General features: G+C 39.2%; 1 protein-coding gene across 3 annotated transcripts in view; it reads right to left on the bottom strand.

Moving 5' to 3' along the window:
- LOC101852085 (mucosa-associated lymphoid tissue lymphoma translocation protein 1) overlaps positions 1-16,435 on the bottom strand; it is a 40,070-nt gene extending 23,635 nt beyond the window's left edge. Inside the window, exons 1-8 of one of the 3 annotated variants that reach the window (XM_005094470.3) lie at positions 16,307-16,435; positions 10,616-10,848; positions 10,117-10,283; positions 9,453-9,624; positions 5,284-5,387; positions 2,385-2,531; positions 1,427-1,591; positions 429-547 (exon numbers count right to left, since the gene is read on the bottom strand). In XM_005094470.3, coding sequence (XP_005094527.1) covers positions 429-547; positions 1,427-1,591; positions 2,385-2,531; positions 5,284-5,387; positions 9,453-9,624; positions 10,117-10,283; positions 10,616-10,764 — 1,023 coding nt within the window. In that variant the 5' untranslated portion in view covers positions 10,765-10,848; positions 16,307-16,435. The remainder of the gene's footprint in view (positions 1-428; positions 548-1,426; positions 1,592-2,384; positions 2,532-5,283; positions 5,388-9,452; positions 9,625-10,116; positions 10,284-10,615; positions 10,849-16,306) is intronic. The other 2 variants (XM_005094472.3, XM_005094471.3) reach the window with 2 other exon arrangements.
- Positions 16,436-17,084: the final 649 nt, after the last annotated feature.

The following is a 17,084-nucleotide window of genomic DNA, read 5'->3' as shown; positions in this document are numbered from 1 at the left end:
ACACACACACACACACACACACACACACAAATTTTAAAGTCAACTTGACGGTCACCTTGGTGATTTGCTGTTGATCCCAATTTTTTTTCACCGAAACCCGATTCTTCCCCCCCTGAGATCCTGAGTTTGAGATTTCATAGAGTGTCAGGTCTGGTTTACTACATAGGACATTATCGATTATTTTTTTAAATCTCTCTGAATTAGATGCTGGTAATGACAAGGACTACCCTTGAAGGGATAAAGAATGTGATTCTGACGATTATATAAATTGTGAGAGTAATGTAGGCGTGGATCGCTCAGGAGCTCAGGCAAAGGGGCATGGTAGCCACAGGAGGTCAGAGCTCAAAAGGTTAATAGTGAACCTGAGTTCACTAACCACTCAGCCTCTGGCAGTCTGAATGTGACAGGAAATTAACACAATAACTGACCTTGAAATTCAAAGCCTGGAATGAGGTGGCCAGAGCTTGTACATCATTGATTGGTGCAGTCAGTAATTTGTCTCCTCTGTAGTCACTACAGCCAATCAATAGAACCACCTTGTCAGTGGCTAGGAAATACAAGATAAATACAAACCTTTAAATTGAAGTACAAACTTAAGTTGAAATGAGCATCAATCTTACTTATTGCACAACACATCACTTTAAGGCATGATAAAATATTTCAAACAAATGAGAACCACGAGTTCTTTGGGTCTGAACTTTCAACATAATCATTTCACATGAAGTGGGGAGGGGGAGAACATGGTTTACTGTCACAGTAAGTTGCAGCAAGACAAACTGCCTTAGCTCATAAATTCACTGTTCCTTTCACAAGAGATAGTTGAAGGGAGTGAAGATTTACATTTTAGGTCAGGCGCTGGCATCGGTCAAACAATTAGTTAAGGTGCCAGGGAAGTAAAACCATTCTTTAACAACACTGCGATTGACAAAAAGAGAACCCCATGGCTCTAAACATTCAAAGCATGTAATCACACATTCGAACTTTGGTGCACAGACTGAGCATTACATTCAGCTGAAGTGTAATTTTACACACAATTCTACAACCTTACATCTTACACTGCAATCTTACTTCAGACTTTGCAATCCCGCATTTTATAAGGATATAACGCTTGCTGCACAGTGATTGGGGAAGTGATTTTATAAATGGGGATAAAGGCATGTGAAATACAGTCAAACCTACCCTAACAACCACCTGTACAAAGAACCACTCCCCCCTCCCCCCAACCCTTTGTATTTTTTAAAACATTGCAACAACACTGTCCAAGAGAACCAACAATCTAAGAAGACCACTTTTTTCCTCAACAATGGGTGGTTGTCTTGGACAGGTACCACTGTATATTCCAAAGTTTCAGTGGTTCTTGTATCAAGACCAGCATCACCATGAATCAACTTCTCTACAACCGTGCTACGGCCATAACATGACTGACCTGTGTATTCAGTAGTTTCGTGATGCTTCTTCATCCTGCTCACCAACTGTAGTAATGCACCTCTGGTTGTCACTGTCTGACTCCTGCTTGACACTTCACAATAGTACCAGCCTTGCCAGTCCACTGACTTAATATTGTATATTCTTAACTCCCTAGTTTGACTGCCTGAGGAAATATATAGGACGGGTGGGCTTAGGAACTAGGTGGAGAGTGAGAAACTGAAAAGAGAGATAAGTGATAGACTTTGGGAAGTAGAAAACAAGACTAGGACAAATTCTTTGTTTGTTTAAGTAAAGAGAAGCTCATTAACTCAATAATGGTCATTTAGTGCTGGGAAAAAGGAAGACGGGCAGACAGAAACAACAGAGGGAAAGTAAAGAGGTAGGAGCTACCTGTGACGCCCTCCAACCACCCACAACAAATTCGTTTCTGATGCAATCTCACACCATTCTGATCAATACAGGCTCTTTATCAAACATTAAAAACATATTTGCTTTTCGAATCTACATTCCAAATATTTTTTTCAATGATACAAAGCCCTCAAACTAATACCTTAAGGCACCTTATAATGTCAAACAAGATGTCTCACAATCTCTAAACAAAAACTCCTAGACCATATTTCAGAACAAGACCAAAGGCAGAAAAACTATGAGAAATATATATAAACACAGGTCACAAACCAAGAAAAACATGAGTACACTGCAAGAACTCTACAACTGAAACAAAAGCAAGTTTGACCATCAACATATTGGACATACTTTAATTAATAACAATAATAAATGGTATTCACATAATGCTTTACCCTGATTAAAAGAACACAGGCTCTGGGCGCTTTACAAAAATACAGGAAACAACACAAAGGAATCATGTTGTGTTCTGATTTAAAATCTACACACTCACAGTCATTTGTAAATATAAGTATGAGCCTGCGAGCCTTCACTGACTTCCATGTTCTTACCTTTAACATCTTGACCATCTACTAGTGCTGTTTCACCCTTATACCACTGGTAAGTCAAATTTTCAGCACCCCAAACTTCACATCTGAACAATGCATTTCCACTATGTACCACAAAACAAGAACTTGGGTTTTCTTTAACTTCAAGATCTGAAAAAGAATGAAAGAAATCAAATATAATAATATAAAAATTATGGCCATTTATTTCAATTTTGAGACAACTGCTAGACGCACAGAAATATGTGCTGAAAAGCAGAAAAGCATTATGTCAGCAAGCCATACAAGGTAACAGAATTAATGCAACACAGTAGCCGCTTCCTCTAAGCACATTTATCCATCTTTTATAGTTCAATCTTTTTACGTACTTCCCCCTGTCAAAAAGGAATTTTCATATTCATTCATTACATAACGATTCAACATATTTCCACTTAGGAAAACAGCGAATTCAAAAGTTTTCTTTGTCCCTGTGCTTTCTACACTGCATGCCAATGTCGAATTTGTGTGCAGCTATCAAAGATTCTTTACTAGTAGAGAATCTTTGCAGCTATGTCTTAGCTATAAATACTGCTCAGGGAAAACCCCATGATAGTCTTTCTGTATTAGTACAAAGAGGTTATAAAGAGAACTATAATGCGGTCAAAAATTCATGGTGCGACTTATTTTCAAATATCTTCTCAACTATGGAACATACATTCTCCAATTTTTGCACAGTGACTTGTATCAATTTGTCTTAACAGATCAACATTGTAGAAAACACCTGCAAGCTGTATTCTAGAAAATTTCTTAATAAATACTCATAAAAAATCCAAGTGGGTGGTTTCTACAAATTTATAAATGTTTACAGCTGGGGCAATATTGTTTTTAATAGCAAGTGCGTCAGGTTTTTCTAATCGGGACATTATGCTTATTGAACGCATGCTTTGAGAGCCATTAGTGCAGAAATGTGTTCACTATAACAATAATTTCTTGTAACAAGTTTTACAAGTAAAAACTGTCTTCGATGAACTGTGACGTTGGCCAAATGCATAACCAAAATGTGTGTGAGAAGCGAAAAGTGCTGTGAACAATACCATTTTACGTGTGACAGAGATTTCAAATATTTCATATAAATTTATGTAGAAAAGATTTTTAATCTAGCCCCAATTGTTCTGGAAAAATATGATTTAGTTCAGACAAATTGATACAAACCGCTATGCAAAGTATGGATGACATTGATTCACCCATTAAAGAAATATTTGAGGACAAGTTGCACCCCAAATTTTAGATCGCACTATAGTAGAGAATCTTTGCAGCTATGTCTTTGCTATAAATACTGCTCAGGGAAAACCCCATGACAGTCTTTCTGTATAAGTACAAAGAGGTTATAAAGAGAACTATTGTGCAGTCAAAAATTTGTGGTGCGACTTACTGTCAAATATCTCCTCAACTATCAAACATTAACTCTCTAGCTTTTGCACAGTGACTTGTATCAATATTTTTGCAAAGACCTGTTAGCTCTATTTTAGAAAATTCCTTCATAAATACTAATAAAAAATCCTAGTGGGAGGTTTCTACTCATTTTAAAAGGTTTACAGCTGGGACGATATCGCTTTTAAAAGCAAGTCCATTATTTTTGTTCTAATCCCGAGATTATCATTGAACGCATACTTTGAGAACTTTTAGAGCAAAAAAGTGTTCAGTATAAAAATAATTTCTAGTAACTAGTTTTGCCACTTTTAAAAAAGTATCATTGGTGAGCTGTGACATAACCCATATGCGTATTCAAAATGTGTGTGAGGAGCGGGAAGTTCTGTAAACAATTCTATTTTCCGCGTGAAGGAGGTTTCTAGTATTTTATCTTATTTTTTTTATTTTTTTTATAGTAGGGGGTTTTACGGCGCTCGCAACTGCATAAGGTCATATGAGTGCCATATATATATATAAATTTATGAAGAAAAGATTTTTTAATCTGGCCTCAATTGTTGTGGAAAAATATGATTAAGTTAAGACAAATTGAGACAAACTGCTGAGCAAAGTATGGATGACATTGATTCACCCGTTATATAGATATTTGAGGATAAGTTGCGCCACAAATTTTTGACCGCACTATAGAGATCTTAGCTATGACGTCACGAGTGTCAAACTTGGTGGGTGCGCCGCCATTCCTGAGAGGAATAAAAGGCCTGTCGGTGCAGAGCAACACTTTTCACAAACAGATATAATGATACTCTGCGAAGTCTTTTTATGTTTATTTCTTTTTTATGCGATTTGCCTATCGCTAAAATGTACTCATAGGGATTATTGTGATTGTTTCCCTTTAAATGAGCCAGATAATCTCCAAATAATTCAAATAGGGCCTTTTACACAGTGAGACCATATGGGTGAGTAAAATTAAGAAGAAATGAATCAAATGGACCTGATGATCACTTGTTCAAACAAAAAGCATAATTTTATTTAGATCTTTTGCTATGCGTCGCTCAAACAGTATGTCTAGATTTATCACCACTGACTACAAGAATTAGGTGCTCGAAAAGCAGGAATGTGACTGAGAAGCTGCTAGAACCTTCCGCTGCAACTCCAGCACACTTTCAAGGCTGACTGAATGGAAAAGAACAACTGTCGATGTTGCTGAGATGAGAGAATATAAAGTAGCCAACCAGGAATAGTATGAAAGAGGGGAACAATAAAACAAAATTTTTCATTTTTGCAAAGAAACAAATAATAAATTAAAAAGTAAATTATTTTTTAAGTACAAGCCAAGACTCAAACTACCACCTTTGCCATCATAACTTTTTTAATATATACAAAACCAGAGAGATTTAAATAATCAAAAAAATGATTTAGTTAGTTTTAATATTTTCTTTCTATTCCTTCTCACATCTCAGTCTCTGATCCCCTTCCGATCTCCATTCCCTTGACTTACCCGAGGATTCTACATCTACAATCACAGTCGTCGGCTCACATCGTAAACACTGTTTCATATCTTCACTGTGAACAACACAGATGTAGACACCTGCATCTGAACCACTGAAAAAAAAAACAACAACCCTGGTTACACATATGACAAAAAAAGATCTTTGTCAGACCAAAGTTGCTGCAACATTTCAAAGCTGTGTGTGTGTGTGTGTGTGTGTGAGTGTGTGTGTGTGTGTGTGTGTGTGTGGGTGTGTGTGTGTGTAGGCGTGTGTGTGTATGTGTGTATGTGTGTGTGTGTGTGTGTGTGTGTGTGTGTGTGTGTGTGTGTGTGTGTGTGTGTGTGTGTAGGTGTGTGTAGGTGTGTGTAGGTGTGTGTGTGTATGTGTGTGTGTGTGTGTGTGTGTGTGTGTGTGTGTGTGTGTGTGTGTGTGTGTGTGTGTGTGTGTGTGTGTGTGTGTGTGTGTGTGTGTGTGTGTGTGTGATTAGCCTGCAACAATTACTGATGCAGACAGTGTACCCTGAAGTGATGAAAGGATGGTATAGAGTATAATAGAGCAGGACTGCCTACCCACCACAATATGTTTTAGTAATCAACAACAACAAAATTAGTAATCTCGTCAAAATATTCCTAATACAGCCATGGATACTTGTTTTAGTTTTAGCAGAGGTTTTACGGCACTCGCAACTGCATAAGGTCACATGAACAAGCGGGACACATTTTCAGTTTGGTAGGAATTAGTTTTGAATTTTGCTCAGGTGGCCGGCGAAGCCGGCTCTTATTGATTTTGGTCCACCAAGGGATCTTTCACATGCATAAAACTTGTACACAGGACCTTTGAGATTTTTCGCCCTTATCCGAGAAGGCTAGGCGTTAGATCTTACCTACCCTAAGCTCAGTGGTGAGGCTGAAAGTGAAAGACAGCAGTAAGAAGAAGCCAAGGAGTAGCAGTTGAAAGACTGCAGCAAGAGTCAGGAGCCCAGAGGAGGGGGGTGGGGGCAGAAAGTGGAGATGAAAGCAGACGACATAGCAGTATAGAGAGCAGGAAAGGAGATGAAAGGAGAAAATGTTAGAGAAGAAGATATTCTATTGCAGTCAGGTTTTGAACCCAGGACCTATGGAATTAGAGGTGAATACCGTAACTTGCGAACACCGTAACTTCTAGACCATGAGAGCCCCCTTCTTAAAGTTAGAAAGCTGCATGTGCCATAATGATTTAGAGTGTCGGGGTCTGATGGTTTTTATTCGTTTACTCCTACAGGGTGAGGTTGGGTTGGGGTAGCCGAAAGGCAAACAAATTTTGAAATATCAGAGTCAGGGGTTGTTTTTCGTATGGTTTTATTAAACGGTTCCTACTTCTATTTTCAGCAATATTTTGCGACTTGTAAATGTATTTGTGTCAAGACCGGAAGCTTCATTGCTAGTTCCGTTATTGTCGGCTTTTTAAAGAGAAGTTTGATTGTGTTTTTTAGTCTGAAGTGTCGATCGAAAAAAAAAGCAAACCCCTTTGTTTACAAAGGCAACAATGGCTTGGGGCAAAGGTTTACGCAAAAACGAAAGCCCCGTAAAGCCTTTCGCTGGGTGACGTGGCTGATGTAAGCTTTTTTATTACGACTACACTGTCAGCCACACTGACTTAGATTTCAATAGCAATTTCCAAATGGAGAGAATAGCAGTGACAATACTGACAAAAGGGAAGAAGCTGTTCAGATTTTGAGTGAGCGTCATACTCTATTAGGGGCAGTAGGTGAATCATCCATTAGTTATTACCTGCCCCCAAAGTCTAAATCTAGTACTTGCAAAGTCAACAAAGCTGGTACATCTGCTAGTACCAGATTTATTACAAGGATAGAATTAAGAGCGAGCTGATTGCAGGTAAAGGTCTACTATCAGTGGAGACTGGGTTGTGGTTGACTAGTATTTCACTAATTTCAATTACTCCGAAGTTTTTTAACAAGATCTCTGCTGGAATACCTATGTGTGTTGTATTAATACAAAGGTGATTTACATATATAATAAAAGCATTTCTGTTGAGTATCAGTCTGTATTTCATGGGTAATGTTGAAAGCAAGGTGGATAAAACTCATCAAACTACCAATTTAATTATTTTAAAAGTTATTATTCACCCTTTATTGCATAACTGCTCTTACATAACACAAACAAACATGCAACCCATCTATTGTGATAGCTTATTTAATTACCTTTCCAGTAGTATCAAGTATGTGTACTTGCATTGAAAAAATATGGAAACAGAATCAATTTGAACAAGGTAACCTATTATAATAGGCACTATTGAGAAAATTCATTCCGGCCTTTTGGGAGGGTCAGTGGAAAAAAAATGAGGGCATTAAGACTGAATGCTTCGGATCAAACAAAATACCATGAGGAAAGAAGTGTACAAAAGTGTCTGCAGCAGTGACGGGCGATGTATCAGTAAAGTATGGGGTTTTACAGCGCTCGCAACTGCATAAAGTCATATGAGCGCGCGAAACATGGTTTTTTCTCAACAGTTCATTTCTCGGCCTGATACTGGTCAATATTTCTGTTTAAAATTGTTAAAACGCTAACAATCGAGTGTAAATAGATCTTAAATTTAATCTAAATTTAAAACAACTTTCTAATTAAAGCTTAAAAATTTCAAACAATCTATTTTATAACTTTCCATAAAGGCCAATGGCCTTCATAAAATCTAAAATTCTGTTGGGAACAACAGCAGAAAAAATATCTTGTAATTTTTTGCATTTAAAGTATTTCCTTCGAGTCTCTCCGAAGTATAGACATTCGGTTAAAATGTGTCTAATGGTAAAATCTGTGCCGACACAGAACAGTTTCTCATCTCCCTGAAGGAGGTATTTGTGTGTTAGGGCCGTGTGTCCGATGCGTAATCGAGTAAAAATGACTTCGTCTCTTCTGGAGAGGTCCGAAGGATTTCGCTGTCCCAGTTTGGGTTTAATATTGTGTAGTTTGTTATTTGTTTGTTTTTTCTATTGGCTCTCCCACAGACTGGAGGTGTACTTTTTGACTTTATTTTTAAAGTCAGTCAGTGGGAGAGAGTTCGTCGTTGATCCCAAAAGAAGGGCACGATTTCTTCGCCAGGTCATCTACCTGCTCGTTTCCTCGGATGCCCACATGGCTAGGTATCCATGTGAACACGATACTTTTCCGTTTCAGTCAAAGAGGGTTTTTTTGTTGTAGCCTTACTATTTTTGGGTGTAGGAGCGTGTAGTTTGTAAGTGAGGTGATGCAAGACAGAGAGTCAGAAAGGATAAGGACAGATTTGTTAGGAGAATTTTCTACAGAGTCCAGTGCCATGTCAATGGTAGTGGCCTCCGCAGAGAAAATGGACGCTTCGGGATGGAGTCTCCTCTGGTGTGTACTGTTTGAAGATAGGACTGCGGCACCCACAACATTGTCTTTTTTGGAGCCATCTGTGAAGATAAGCTCCGCAGCGGGGTATTTTTCTATATGTTTTTTGTATTCTGCTTTAAATGTTTTGGTGTTTGTGCTTTCTTTGTCGTGTGTGGTCAGCTGAAAGTCTACTTTTACCTTGGTGAGGTGCCAGGAAGGGAGGTCGGGGAAAAGAAATTGTTGGATGTTTTGTTTGGAAAAGTGTATGTTTTTTAGGTCCTCAAGGATTCTGAGGCCGAAGGGTTTGATGAGTTTTTCGTTGTTTTTAAATTTGCTTATGGTTTCTGGGTTTGTTTTAAAAATGGAGTTGTGTGCTCGGTTCTCTGGTGTTGAGCTCTGTTTAATTGCCTATTGTAGTGAGAGTTGGTGCGTCTGAATGAGAGTGATGGTATGTTTGCCTCGAACTGGAGGCATTCCACCGGAGAAGTGCGGAAAGCCCCCAGAGTGAGGCGGAGTCCTTGGTTTTGCACTGGGTCTAGCATTTTTAGGATGTGTGGTTTTGCCGATCCATAGACTTGACATCCATAGTCAAGCCCGGATCGGACAAGGGAGATGTACAAGAGGAGAAGGTGTTTTGAGGCCCCGCCCCACTCCGGATGCGATAGAATTTTCAAAGCATTTAATGCTTTCTGGCACCTCACACGACGGTCTTTGATGAGTGGTATGAAAGTGAGTTTTTTGTCAAATATAACGCCGAGGAAACGAGCCTAGTCCATGACGGGAACCCTTTCCCCGTATAGTGTTCCACAGGACATAGATAGCAAACATACTGTGTCTCATCAAAGCTGAGGATGCTTTGTGTTTCACCATCCATCCTGTTGTTGTTTTTGTACCACTGATATCTAGGTTGTGGACGTCCAGAGGCTTTCACTGTGAGTCTGAGAGGGTCATACTCTTTCACATGAACTTCTTCAGGAGGATGGTCGATGATTTTGATGGCAGCTACAAGAAAGGTTTAAAAAAATTTTTAAGCTACAAATGATGAAAGGCTACACTACACAAAAGAAATTAGTAGGACAATATAAAAAATATTTGCTATGTACTGTTAACTCTTTGCGCAAATATATAATTGAAAATAAATAATTACTCGTTGAAAAGATCTGGATAATTTACTTTTAAATGGAAGCCAGTTGTTAATGGAAAATACCTTTACTTTTGACACTTCATCACATTTAATCCCTTTATTATTGAACAGAAGTCAGCATTAGTTTTGGTGCTGATTTAATTAACATTCATATATTTATATAATTCTATTTACAGATAATTAGTGTCTTATTTCAAGGTTCATTTTCGAAATAATTCTTTACTCTGTACCGCAAATAAGTGATCCCTAGCGACAAAAAAACCTTTGTTGACCAAAACAGTACTACCAAGAGGGCACATTTTGAGGCAACAGGCTTGAACACTAATGTGCATGCAAAACCATCATCTCACCTTGCAGATTAAAAAGATCCATGATGAAATTGTCCTCGGCAAGACAAGCATAGTGAACAAATTGTCGTATGGTCATACCTCGAGCTCCGAGCATGTTGAAGAGTTTTGCAGCACAACTATTGTGACTCTTCACCCTCTCAATGGCAGCAACGTCAATGTCACTCCTGCTTTACAAATTGAAAAACAAAACCACAAACTTAACAACAGATTTCGTAAAAGCCCTACCTATATTTTATCTTATCTTAACAATAACTGAATACCAGAGTTTACTGAAAGATGCAGAAAGTAAAAGTCATCGATCAAACATTACTGTCTTGCATAAAGGATAATATTGAAAGGTTTATCAATTAAACAAAGGTCACGCTATGCTCTTTCTTGTCCTTTTCATTTGTAAACGCCTTGATAAAAATCTACAAGGTAAGGGATAAATATTGGGTGACGGTGAGCAGCTGGTACTGTTGTGAAAAAAAAAATCATTCAAGTGCTTTGTTTTTCTTACATGGTGAAGTCCCCATCCAATACAGCAACAAAGGCTCTCCATCCATGTTGTACTGTGGGGCTTATGTCCAAATGATCTCGAACCTTCAAATAAATCAGTCCAGGCAGTTGACCAAGATTCTGATCTCCAATAGCATTCAGGTCATTCATGTTTCTCAAAAAGACAAGCAATCCGCCAAATCAGTCACTCAAAAGCATAAACCTGCTTTATTTTGAAACTGGCAAAGGCCCCTCCTGAAAAAGAGAAAATTGCATTTTTTAAAAGTTTTTTAAAGCAATTTAACATGTTAGATAATACATGGGAAGAATTTCGTAACGAGCGACTACTATGAAACAGAGTAGGAATAGAGGATTGGGGTTAAGATTAGGGTTAGGGTTAGAGTTTGGTGTAGGGGTAGGGGTAGGATCACTTGGTAGGGGTAGGGGTATGGTTGGATCAGGGTTAGGGTTGGGTCTATTCTTTATTGCGTTTGTTGGGGTGGTCACTCAATACGGAGGTCCTTTCCATATTAAGTTTTGAGATGAGGTAAAATGACTCAAAATGGATTCAGCTATCAATTTTGATTACATGTGACATCTCTAAGCTTTATTGAGAATTGTGTACCAATGTTTTGTAAGTACAGTCGAACCTGTCAAAACTTGCGATGACCGATAGAATCTAAAAGCCCATTCATAAAGGACGCTGCAAATTAAGGTTCCAACACATTTTCTCTGTTGTAAGCCTAAAGTGGATTTTTAAAAATAAAAGGGGATTTACAGCATACACCTAAAACACTTAACGGCATGTCTACGGGACTGTACAGTCCCCGACTGGGTAGCGCTAGGGGACTGTACAGTCCCCTAACAACAGGATGCCTTTAATTGAAGTTTGAGACCGTGTAGTCTGTCTCTCTAGATATCTAGATCAAGTTTAAGTTTTACAAGACTTAATATATCTAATCTAGATCTAGAGCTAAGAGATGTAGATCTAAATCAAGATCAAAGATGTACTGATGCAGACTCTAGACCTGAGTTTATTTTTCTCGAAAACACTAGGAAACACTCGAAAACGCTAGGAAACACTAGGAATCACTCAAAATCCCTTTAATACTTTACCCCCGGACGCTTACCAAAGCCTTGATTTTCGTCTCATGGCCATGACGAAACTGCCATTTGGAAGAAATGCTATCCTCGACCGGTCCAGAAATACTGAGATTCTAGCATCGAAGTGTATACAGAACCGGTTGTTAGACTATTAGATTGCTTTTATCAATATACAGAAGGGAAACAATAAATCCTGGATTGTTGGTCCCTATATTAACATGTTGAATTATGTCCCTGTAATTGTACTTTTATTTATCTACCCTCACAACAAAGATTGTCTGATCTTAGTGATCTTTACTCACTCCTCCTTCCTGTTTCAATCACATGTACTCATGCTCATTATGATTTATTTAGTCTTGTCAGTGAAGCCAGAGAGGGCAGACCTCATATTATTTTCATCATTAAATTACCCTTCTTCATCTAGAAACGGAGTTCTTACTTTTGCTTTATTATACACAATAATGGCAAACAACCCCAGTGCAACGCCGGTAACCGGGAACAAACTCGTGTGCGTGTGTGCGTGTGTGCGTGTGTGCGTGTGTGTGTGTGCGTGTGTGCGTGTGTGCGTGTGTGCGCGTGTGTGTGTGTGTGTGTGTGTGTGTGTGTGTGTGTGTGTGAGTGGGAAATAGGTGGGGAGAAAGAAAGACAGAGACAAACAAAGAAAAAGAGAAGGCGAGCGATACAAAGAGGAGAGAGAGAGAGAGGGTGACTGCTCGATTGAAATTATGACATTGTTCTTTTCTTGAAATTGTGATTCCTCAAACTCCAAAAAGGAGGAAAAACAATCGTTCATCGAAAAGACATCCGCAATCTTCATTTAGATCTAGATCTAGGCTAGCCTCGAAACTAGATCAATGATTTCTGTATGTCTGTCTAGATCTAGACCTAGGTCATAGATCTAGAAGAACTTAGGTCTACCCTAAGCCAAGAGAGCGCTGAAACTTTCCTAAATCACAAAAGAGTTCCCCAACCGGGTCTGTATACACTATACACTCCCTTCTAACAAAGGCCTAGCCTAATCTTTGATTCTAGGCTGCCTTCTGATACTAAAATGATGATTTCATCCAAAGGTACAAAGGTGATTTCGAGTGGTTCCTAGTGTTTTCAAGTGTTTCCTAGTGTTTTCGAGTATTTCCTAGAAAAATAAACAGAAGTAGTTATTCGCACCGGGTGTGCGCATAAGAATTAATATTATTCGCACCGGGTGTGCGAATAAGAAATAATTATATTCGCACAGGGTTGACCCGACCTGCGCGCCGCGCGAGATCGTTGCGCACTGCGAATGCTGCACGAGACCGCTGCGCGAGATTGACAAATGACACGAGAGTCCGCGAAACTACGCGGTCTTGGCCTATGTAATAAGCTTACCTGCGTGGCATTTTCATTTTTCAAAACAGAGCCCTGAGGGAACCTTGCCAGTAGCTTTCTGTTGGCCCCAACATCTGCAACATTTCATTCGCAAATCTGAAATTACTCAACACCTAGTTCTAGTTTTTCTAGATCTATTCAGCATGGAAGTGGGAGCCAAGTTCAAGAGCTTTTCAGAGTTCACAGAGGCTCTGAAAGAGTATGAAAGTACTAATAACACAAAATTTGTGGTGACACGATCCACCAAAATTGGCCAAACAGACCCCCTGAGTGCTGTTTACGTGTACCAGTCGATCGGATTCCAGTGCAAGCAGGGGCAGCGCCACCATTATTTGTATTCTTTAAATTAATAAACAATTTTTTTTTAAAGAAAGATCAAAGGTGCAAATATAAAATGCACCCTGTACAGGTTCTATCTCTAAATGTACACATGTGTACATTTCGTTTGACGGCAGCTTGAGGGGGGGGGGGGGGGTGTCCTGGGAAAGATGACAAGAGGGGTGGGGTCATTTGTGAACAGTCCTTAAAAGTAAAACTGCAATCATTCGGCCATAAATAATATGATGTATTGCTACAGAGTTACTATATAATGTTGATTTTGGACCTCATTTGTCACACCCAGGTATCCCACCTTTAATTTTAGGCAAAGGGTTTTAATTTTGGAAAGGACTGGGAATAGGCCAGAATTGTTCCCAGTGTCACTGGGATGAGGCCAAGAAACTATTCCCAGTGACACTGAGAACAGACAGGCCCATTAAATGTCTAGATTTATTGTTCCCACAATGATCTACATGGGCATGATGATGATGGGTTACTAAATGTATTTTTCTTTATCTAATGTAGATCTAGATATTTAAAAGTAGATTCTGGTGTGAGTGGAAGAATTTTTTTTTAAAGAAAGGAATGGTCATTCTATGCTTACTTGTAATTCATCATGTACATTAGATCTAGATCTAATACGGATTTTGGAGACCACGGTACAGGACAGGTAAAAATCCTTCCCGATTCTCCATTTCTTCTAGAATCTAGGCTACGGTCAAGTCTTGGCCCAAGTAAGCGAAGAGAAGAAAAGTCTGAATTTAATTTAAAAGAGAGCCTACAGTAAACGTTAGAAACGAATCTAGATACCTCCACCATCTCTTCCCCTCTTTTCACTAGTCTGGTAAACTTCACCCGCGCCTCTATCGTCTCTCATTGTACCTCTTAGGCCTAGCCTAGGCTGGCAATGTGGGTCCACTAAAATAAAGTTCTTGGGCAGAGCAAACTAAAAAATGTTCCTGGTCCACTTTTCTCTGTTTACTATAATTGATTTGCACGTGGCAGCCCCCCCCCCCCCCCTCAAGGGCGGCTCGTGGGTCTAAAAAGTAGGCGTGCACAATTAAGCTATCTTAGGCTGAAGATAATCAAGGGCAGAGAAAATGGGACGGTGTATAATTTTAGGATTTTTGGGTTGGTGAAGGAAGACCTTGTGCTTTTATTTTCATTCTTTTTACTTGTGGCTTTGACTTCTAGAACTATATCTCTGTTTGTTAGCTAAACGTCAATTTCATTCATCCTGCATTAGAACAGAACACTTAAGTAATACCTTTCACCACTCCACTACAAAACCGTTAAAAAACACAACTCATAGGACGACGACTTAAGTATGTCACGTTCACCTCCCTCAGGTTCACGGTCATAGAGTCACTTAAAATAGCGACAAGACAATGAACCAATCACAATTCACTTGAGCACCCTGCTGGATTGCTCCGGGGCCCACATAATTTTGGCATGGAATAGTGCACAGTCTATGGCGTTTATTTTTAGATTGCCTACTGTGGGCTATGTTTCGGCGCTATTCCGCACGAGCACATTTGAGATGTGCCGTCTTATTAATATTATAATGTACCGCCAAACTCTCTACAAGTGTCGTCATCACTTGGGTTATCCCAAAGAGCAATTTATAGGTCAGGTTTCCACTGTTAACTATACTATCATGTTATGTTTAGATACAGCGCATGAACTTAAGCAAGGCATAGTAGATGTTTTACGGCGCTATAGAATAGAAATGACAGTTACGGCGTCCTTGTATTGATATATTTGACTAGTATTTGTTTCTGGCGTCTTTTATTTTATTATTGTGGGTGCTTTACGTCATAAAACAATAAAACATTTTGGGCGGCACTGCACGACCATGCTCTATGGACGAACCGCGCCTGTCCCCCCCCCCCCCCCCGACTGTCGAATACTAGATCTCTAGATCTATAAGTATCCTAATAACTTAAGTGCTGAATGTGCGATCAACCAAAAATTAGCGTACTACGACTAATTCAGTAAAACCAGGAACCTGCTGGTCTAGGAAGCTTAGCTGCTGGTCCATCCTCCACTTCTGGTCTCCCTCCGCTGCCTCCCACTCAAAAGAAAAGGAGTAAAAATAAGCTTACGACATGTAATCAAGTAAATCAGGAACCTGCTGGTCAATCCTCCACTTCTGGTCTCCCTCCGCTGCCTCCCCCTAAAAAGAAACAGCGGATGGGATCAAGTAATACCAATATAATAGTGAGAACCCTGCGCCTGTTCCTGCGGTAAACTTCGTTATCCGATGCCAAGATATTCCGGACTTTGATCTCTTCAATGATTCAGATAGAGGTCCATTTACAACTTTGTCTCGTCCCCCCTTCTCTCTTTGTCTAATAATATCTAGAGATCTCTCTCTCTCGTGGTAGCCCTCACTCACTCCGCCTTGCGTCGCCGGGAACTAGTTCGCGTAGCGGTCGATTAGGACTAATGACTGTACATGTGTAAGTATTTATAAGTCCGTTGTTTGCCTAGTGCGCATTAATACATATAAACACGGTGGGTCCACCAAAGTTCAATCCAGCCCCTATGATCTTTGTCCTTGCGCGATGAGGGGAAAAAATGAGGAAATGGTTGGCCGATTTCCATCCTTCTTTTGAAACACCCTGGTGCGAATATATAACTTCATAGTATTCACACACCTTGTGCGAATAGAATTTTGTGTGCGAATAAAATTTCATAGTATTTGTGCGAATAAAATTTCATAGTATTCACACACCCTGTGCAAATAACTACAGCCAAAATAAACACCCCTCTACTGCCTCTAGGCACTCTAGCTCTAGCTAGACTAGAGACTGCTAGACGTCTACTTCATAACCCTGTTATATGTTGATCTCCACTTCAGCACTTGTACTGTCAATGGTAATTATTATTGGGACAATCAAGAGTATAAAACATAGCCTACCCACACAAAAAAACACATTCATTCGCAAACTTGACAACGGCTTTCCAGGAACAGGAACTGAATCGGATCATGCGTGCGTAAAAGAGTAACACTACTTTAGCTTTAGAGACAAACTCAGACTAAAAGTCAAAACAAACCGAATTATTTGGAAGAACCCGCCACCAGCAAATTAAAAGCCAGCCATTTTCCTTTCACCGCCAGGTCCCTCTAGGCCAATGCTGTCCTCTAAAAGCATAATTTTATTACTACTTTCTATTTTATGGAGAATTTTCAGACAAAAAGAAAGGAGTGGAGCTGGAATACAGTTTTGGGCAATCTTCTCAAAACACACTCCATCCCCTTACAAAGAGTACAATCCTAAGCCTTCTCAGATAGAATCTAGATCCACTGTGGAGGCCTATAGGTACAATCTAATGAATGTCAATAGGCTGAGATGTAGGCCTAGCAATTTTTTATATTATGTAGTCAAACTGGACGCCGCTTGAGACATTAAATAATAGTGTTTTTGTAAAAACCATCTTATAATCTGAACTCTACCTTGAATACATTTGACATTATCAGCGCCTGTTTAATATGACGTCAACAGTTATTTCTGCATTTAAGGAAGTAATAATAATATTATAGGCTTAGGGGGCCTATATTTTTTAAGGAATAATTCTAAAATTTTATTCATTCCATTGATTCGAATATAATCACACACAAAAAGAATGAACAATGGCAAAATAAACTGCATTCACAACTACAACAACAACAACAACAACAACAACAATAATAATAA

Source organism: Aplysia californica, unplaced genomic scaffold, assembly GCF_000002075.1.
Source record: "Aplysia californica isolate F4 #8 unplaced genomic scaffold, AplCal3.0 scaffold00082, whole genome shotgun sequence".
Lineage (NCBI taxonomy): Eukaryota > Metazoa > Mollusca > Gastropoda > Aplysiida > Aplysiidae > Aplysia > Aplysia californica.
This window is presented reverse-complemented; position numbering and strand designations above follow the sequence as displayed.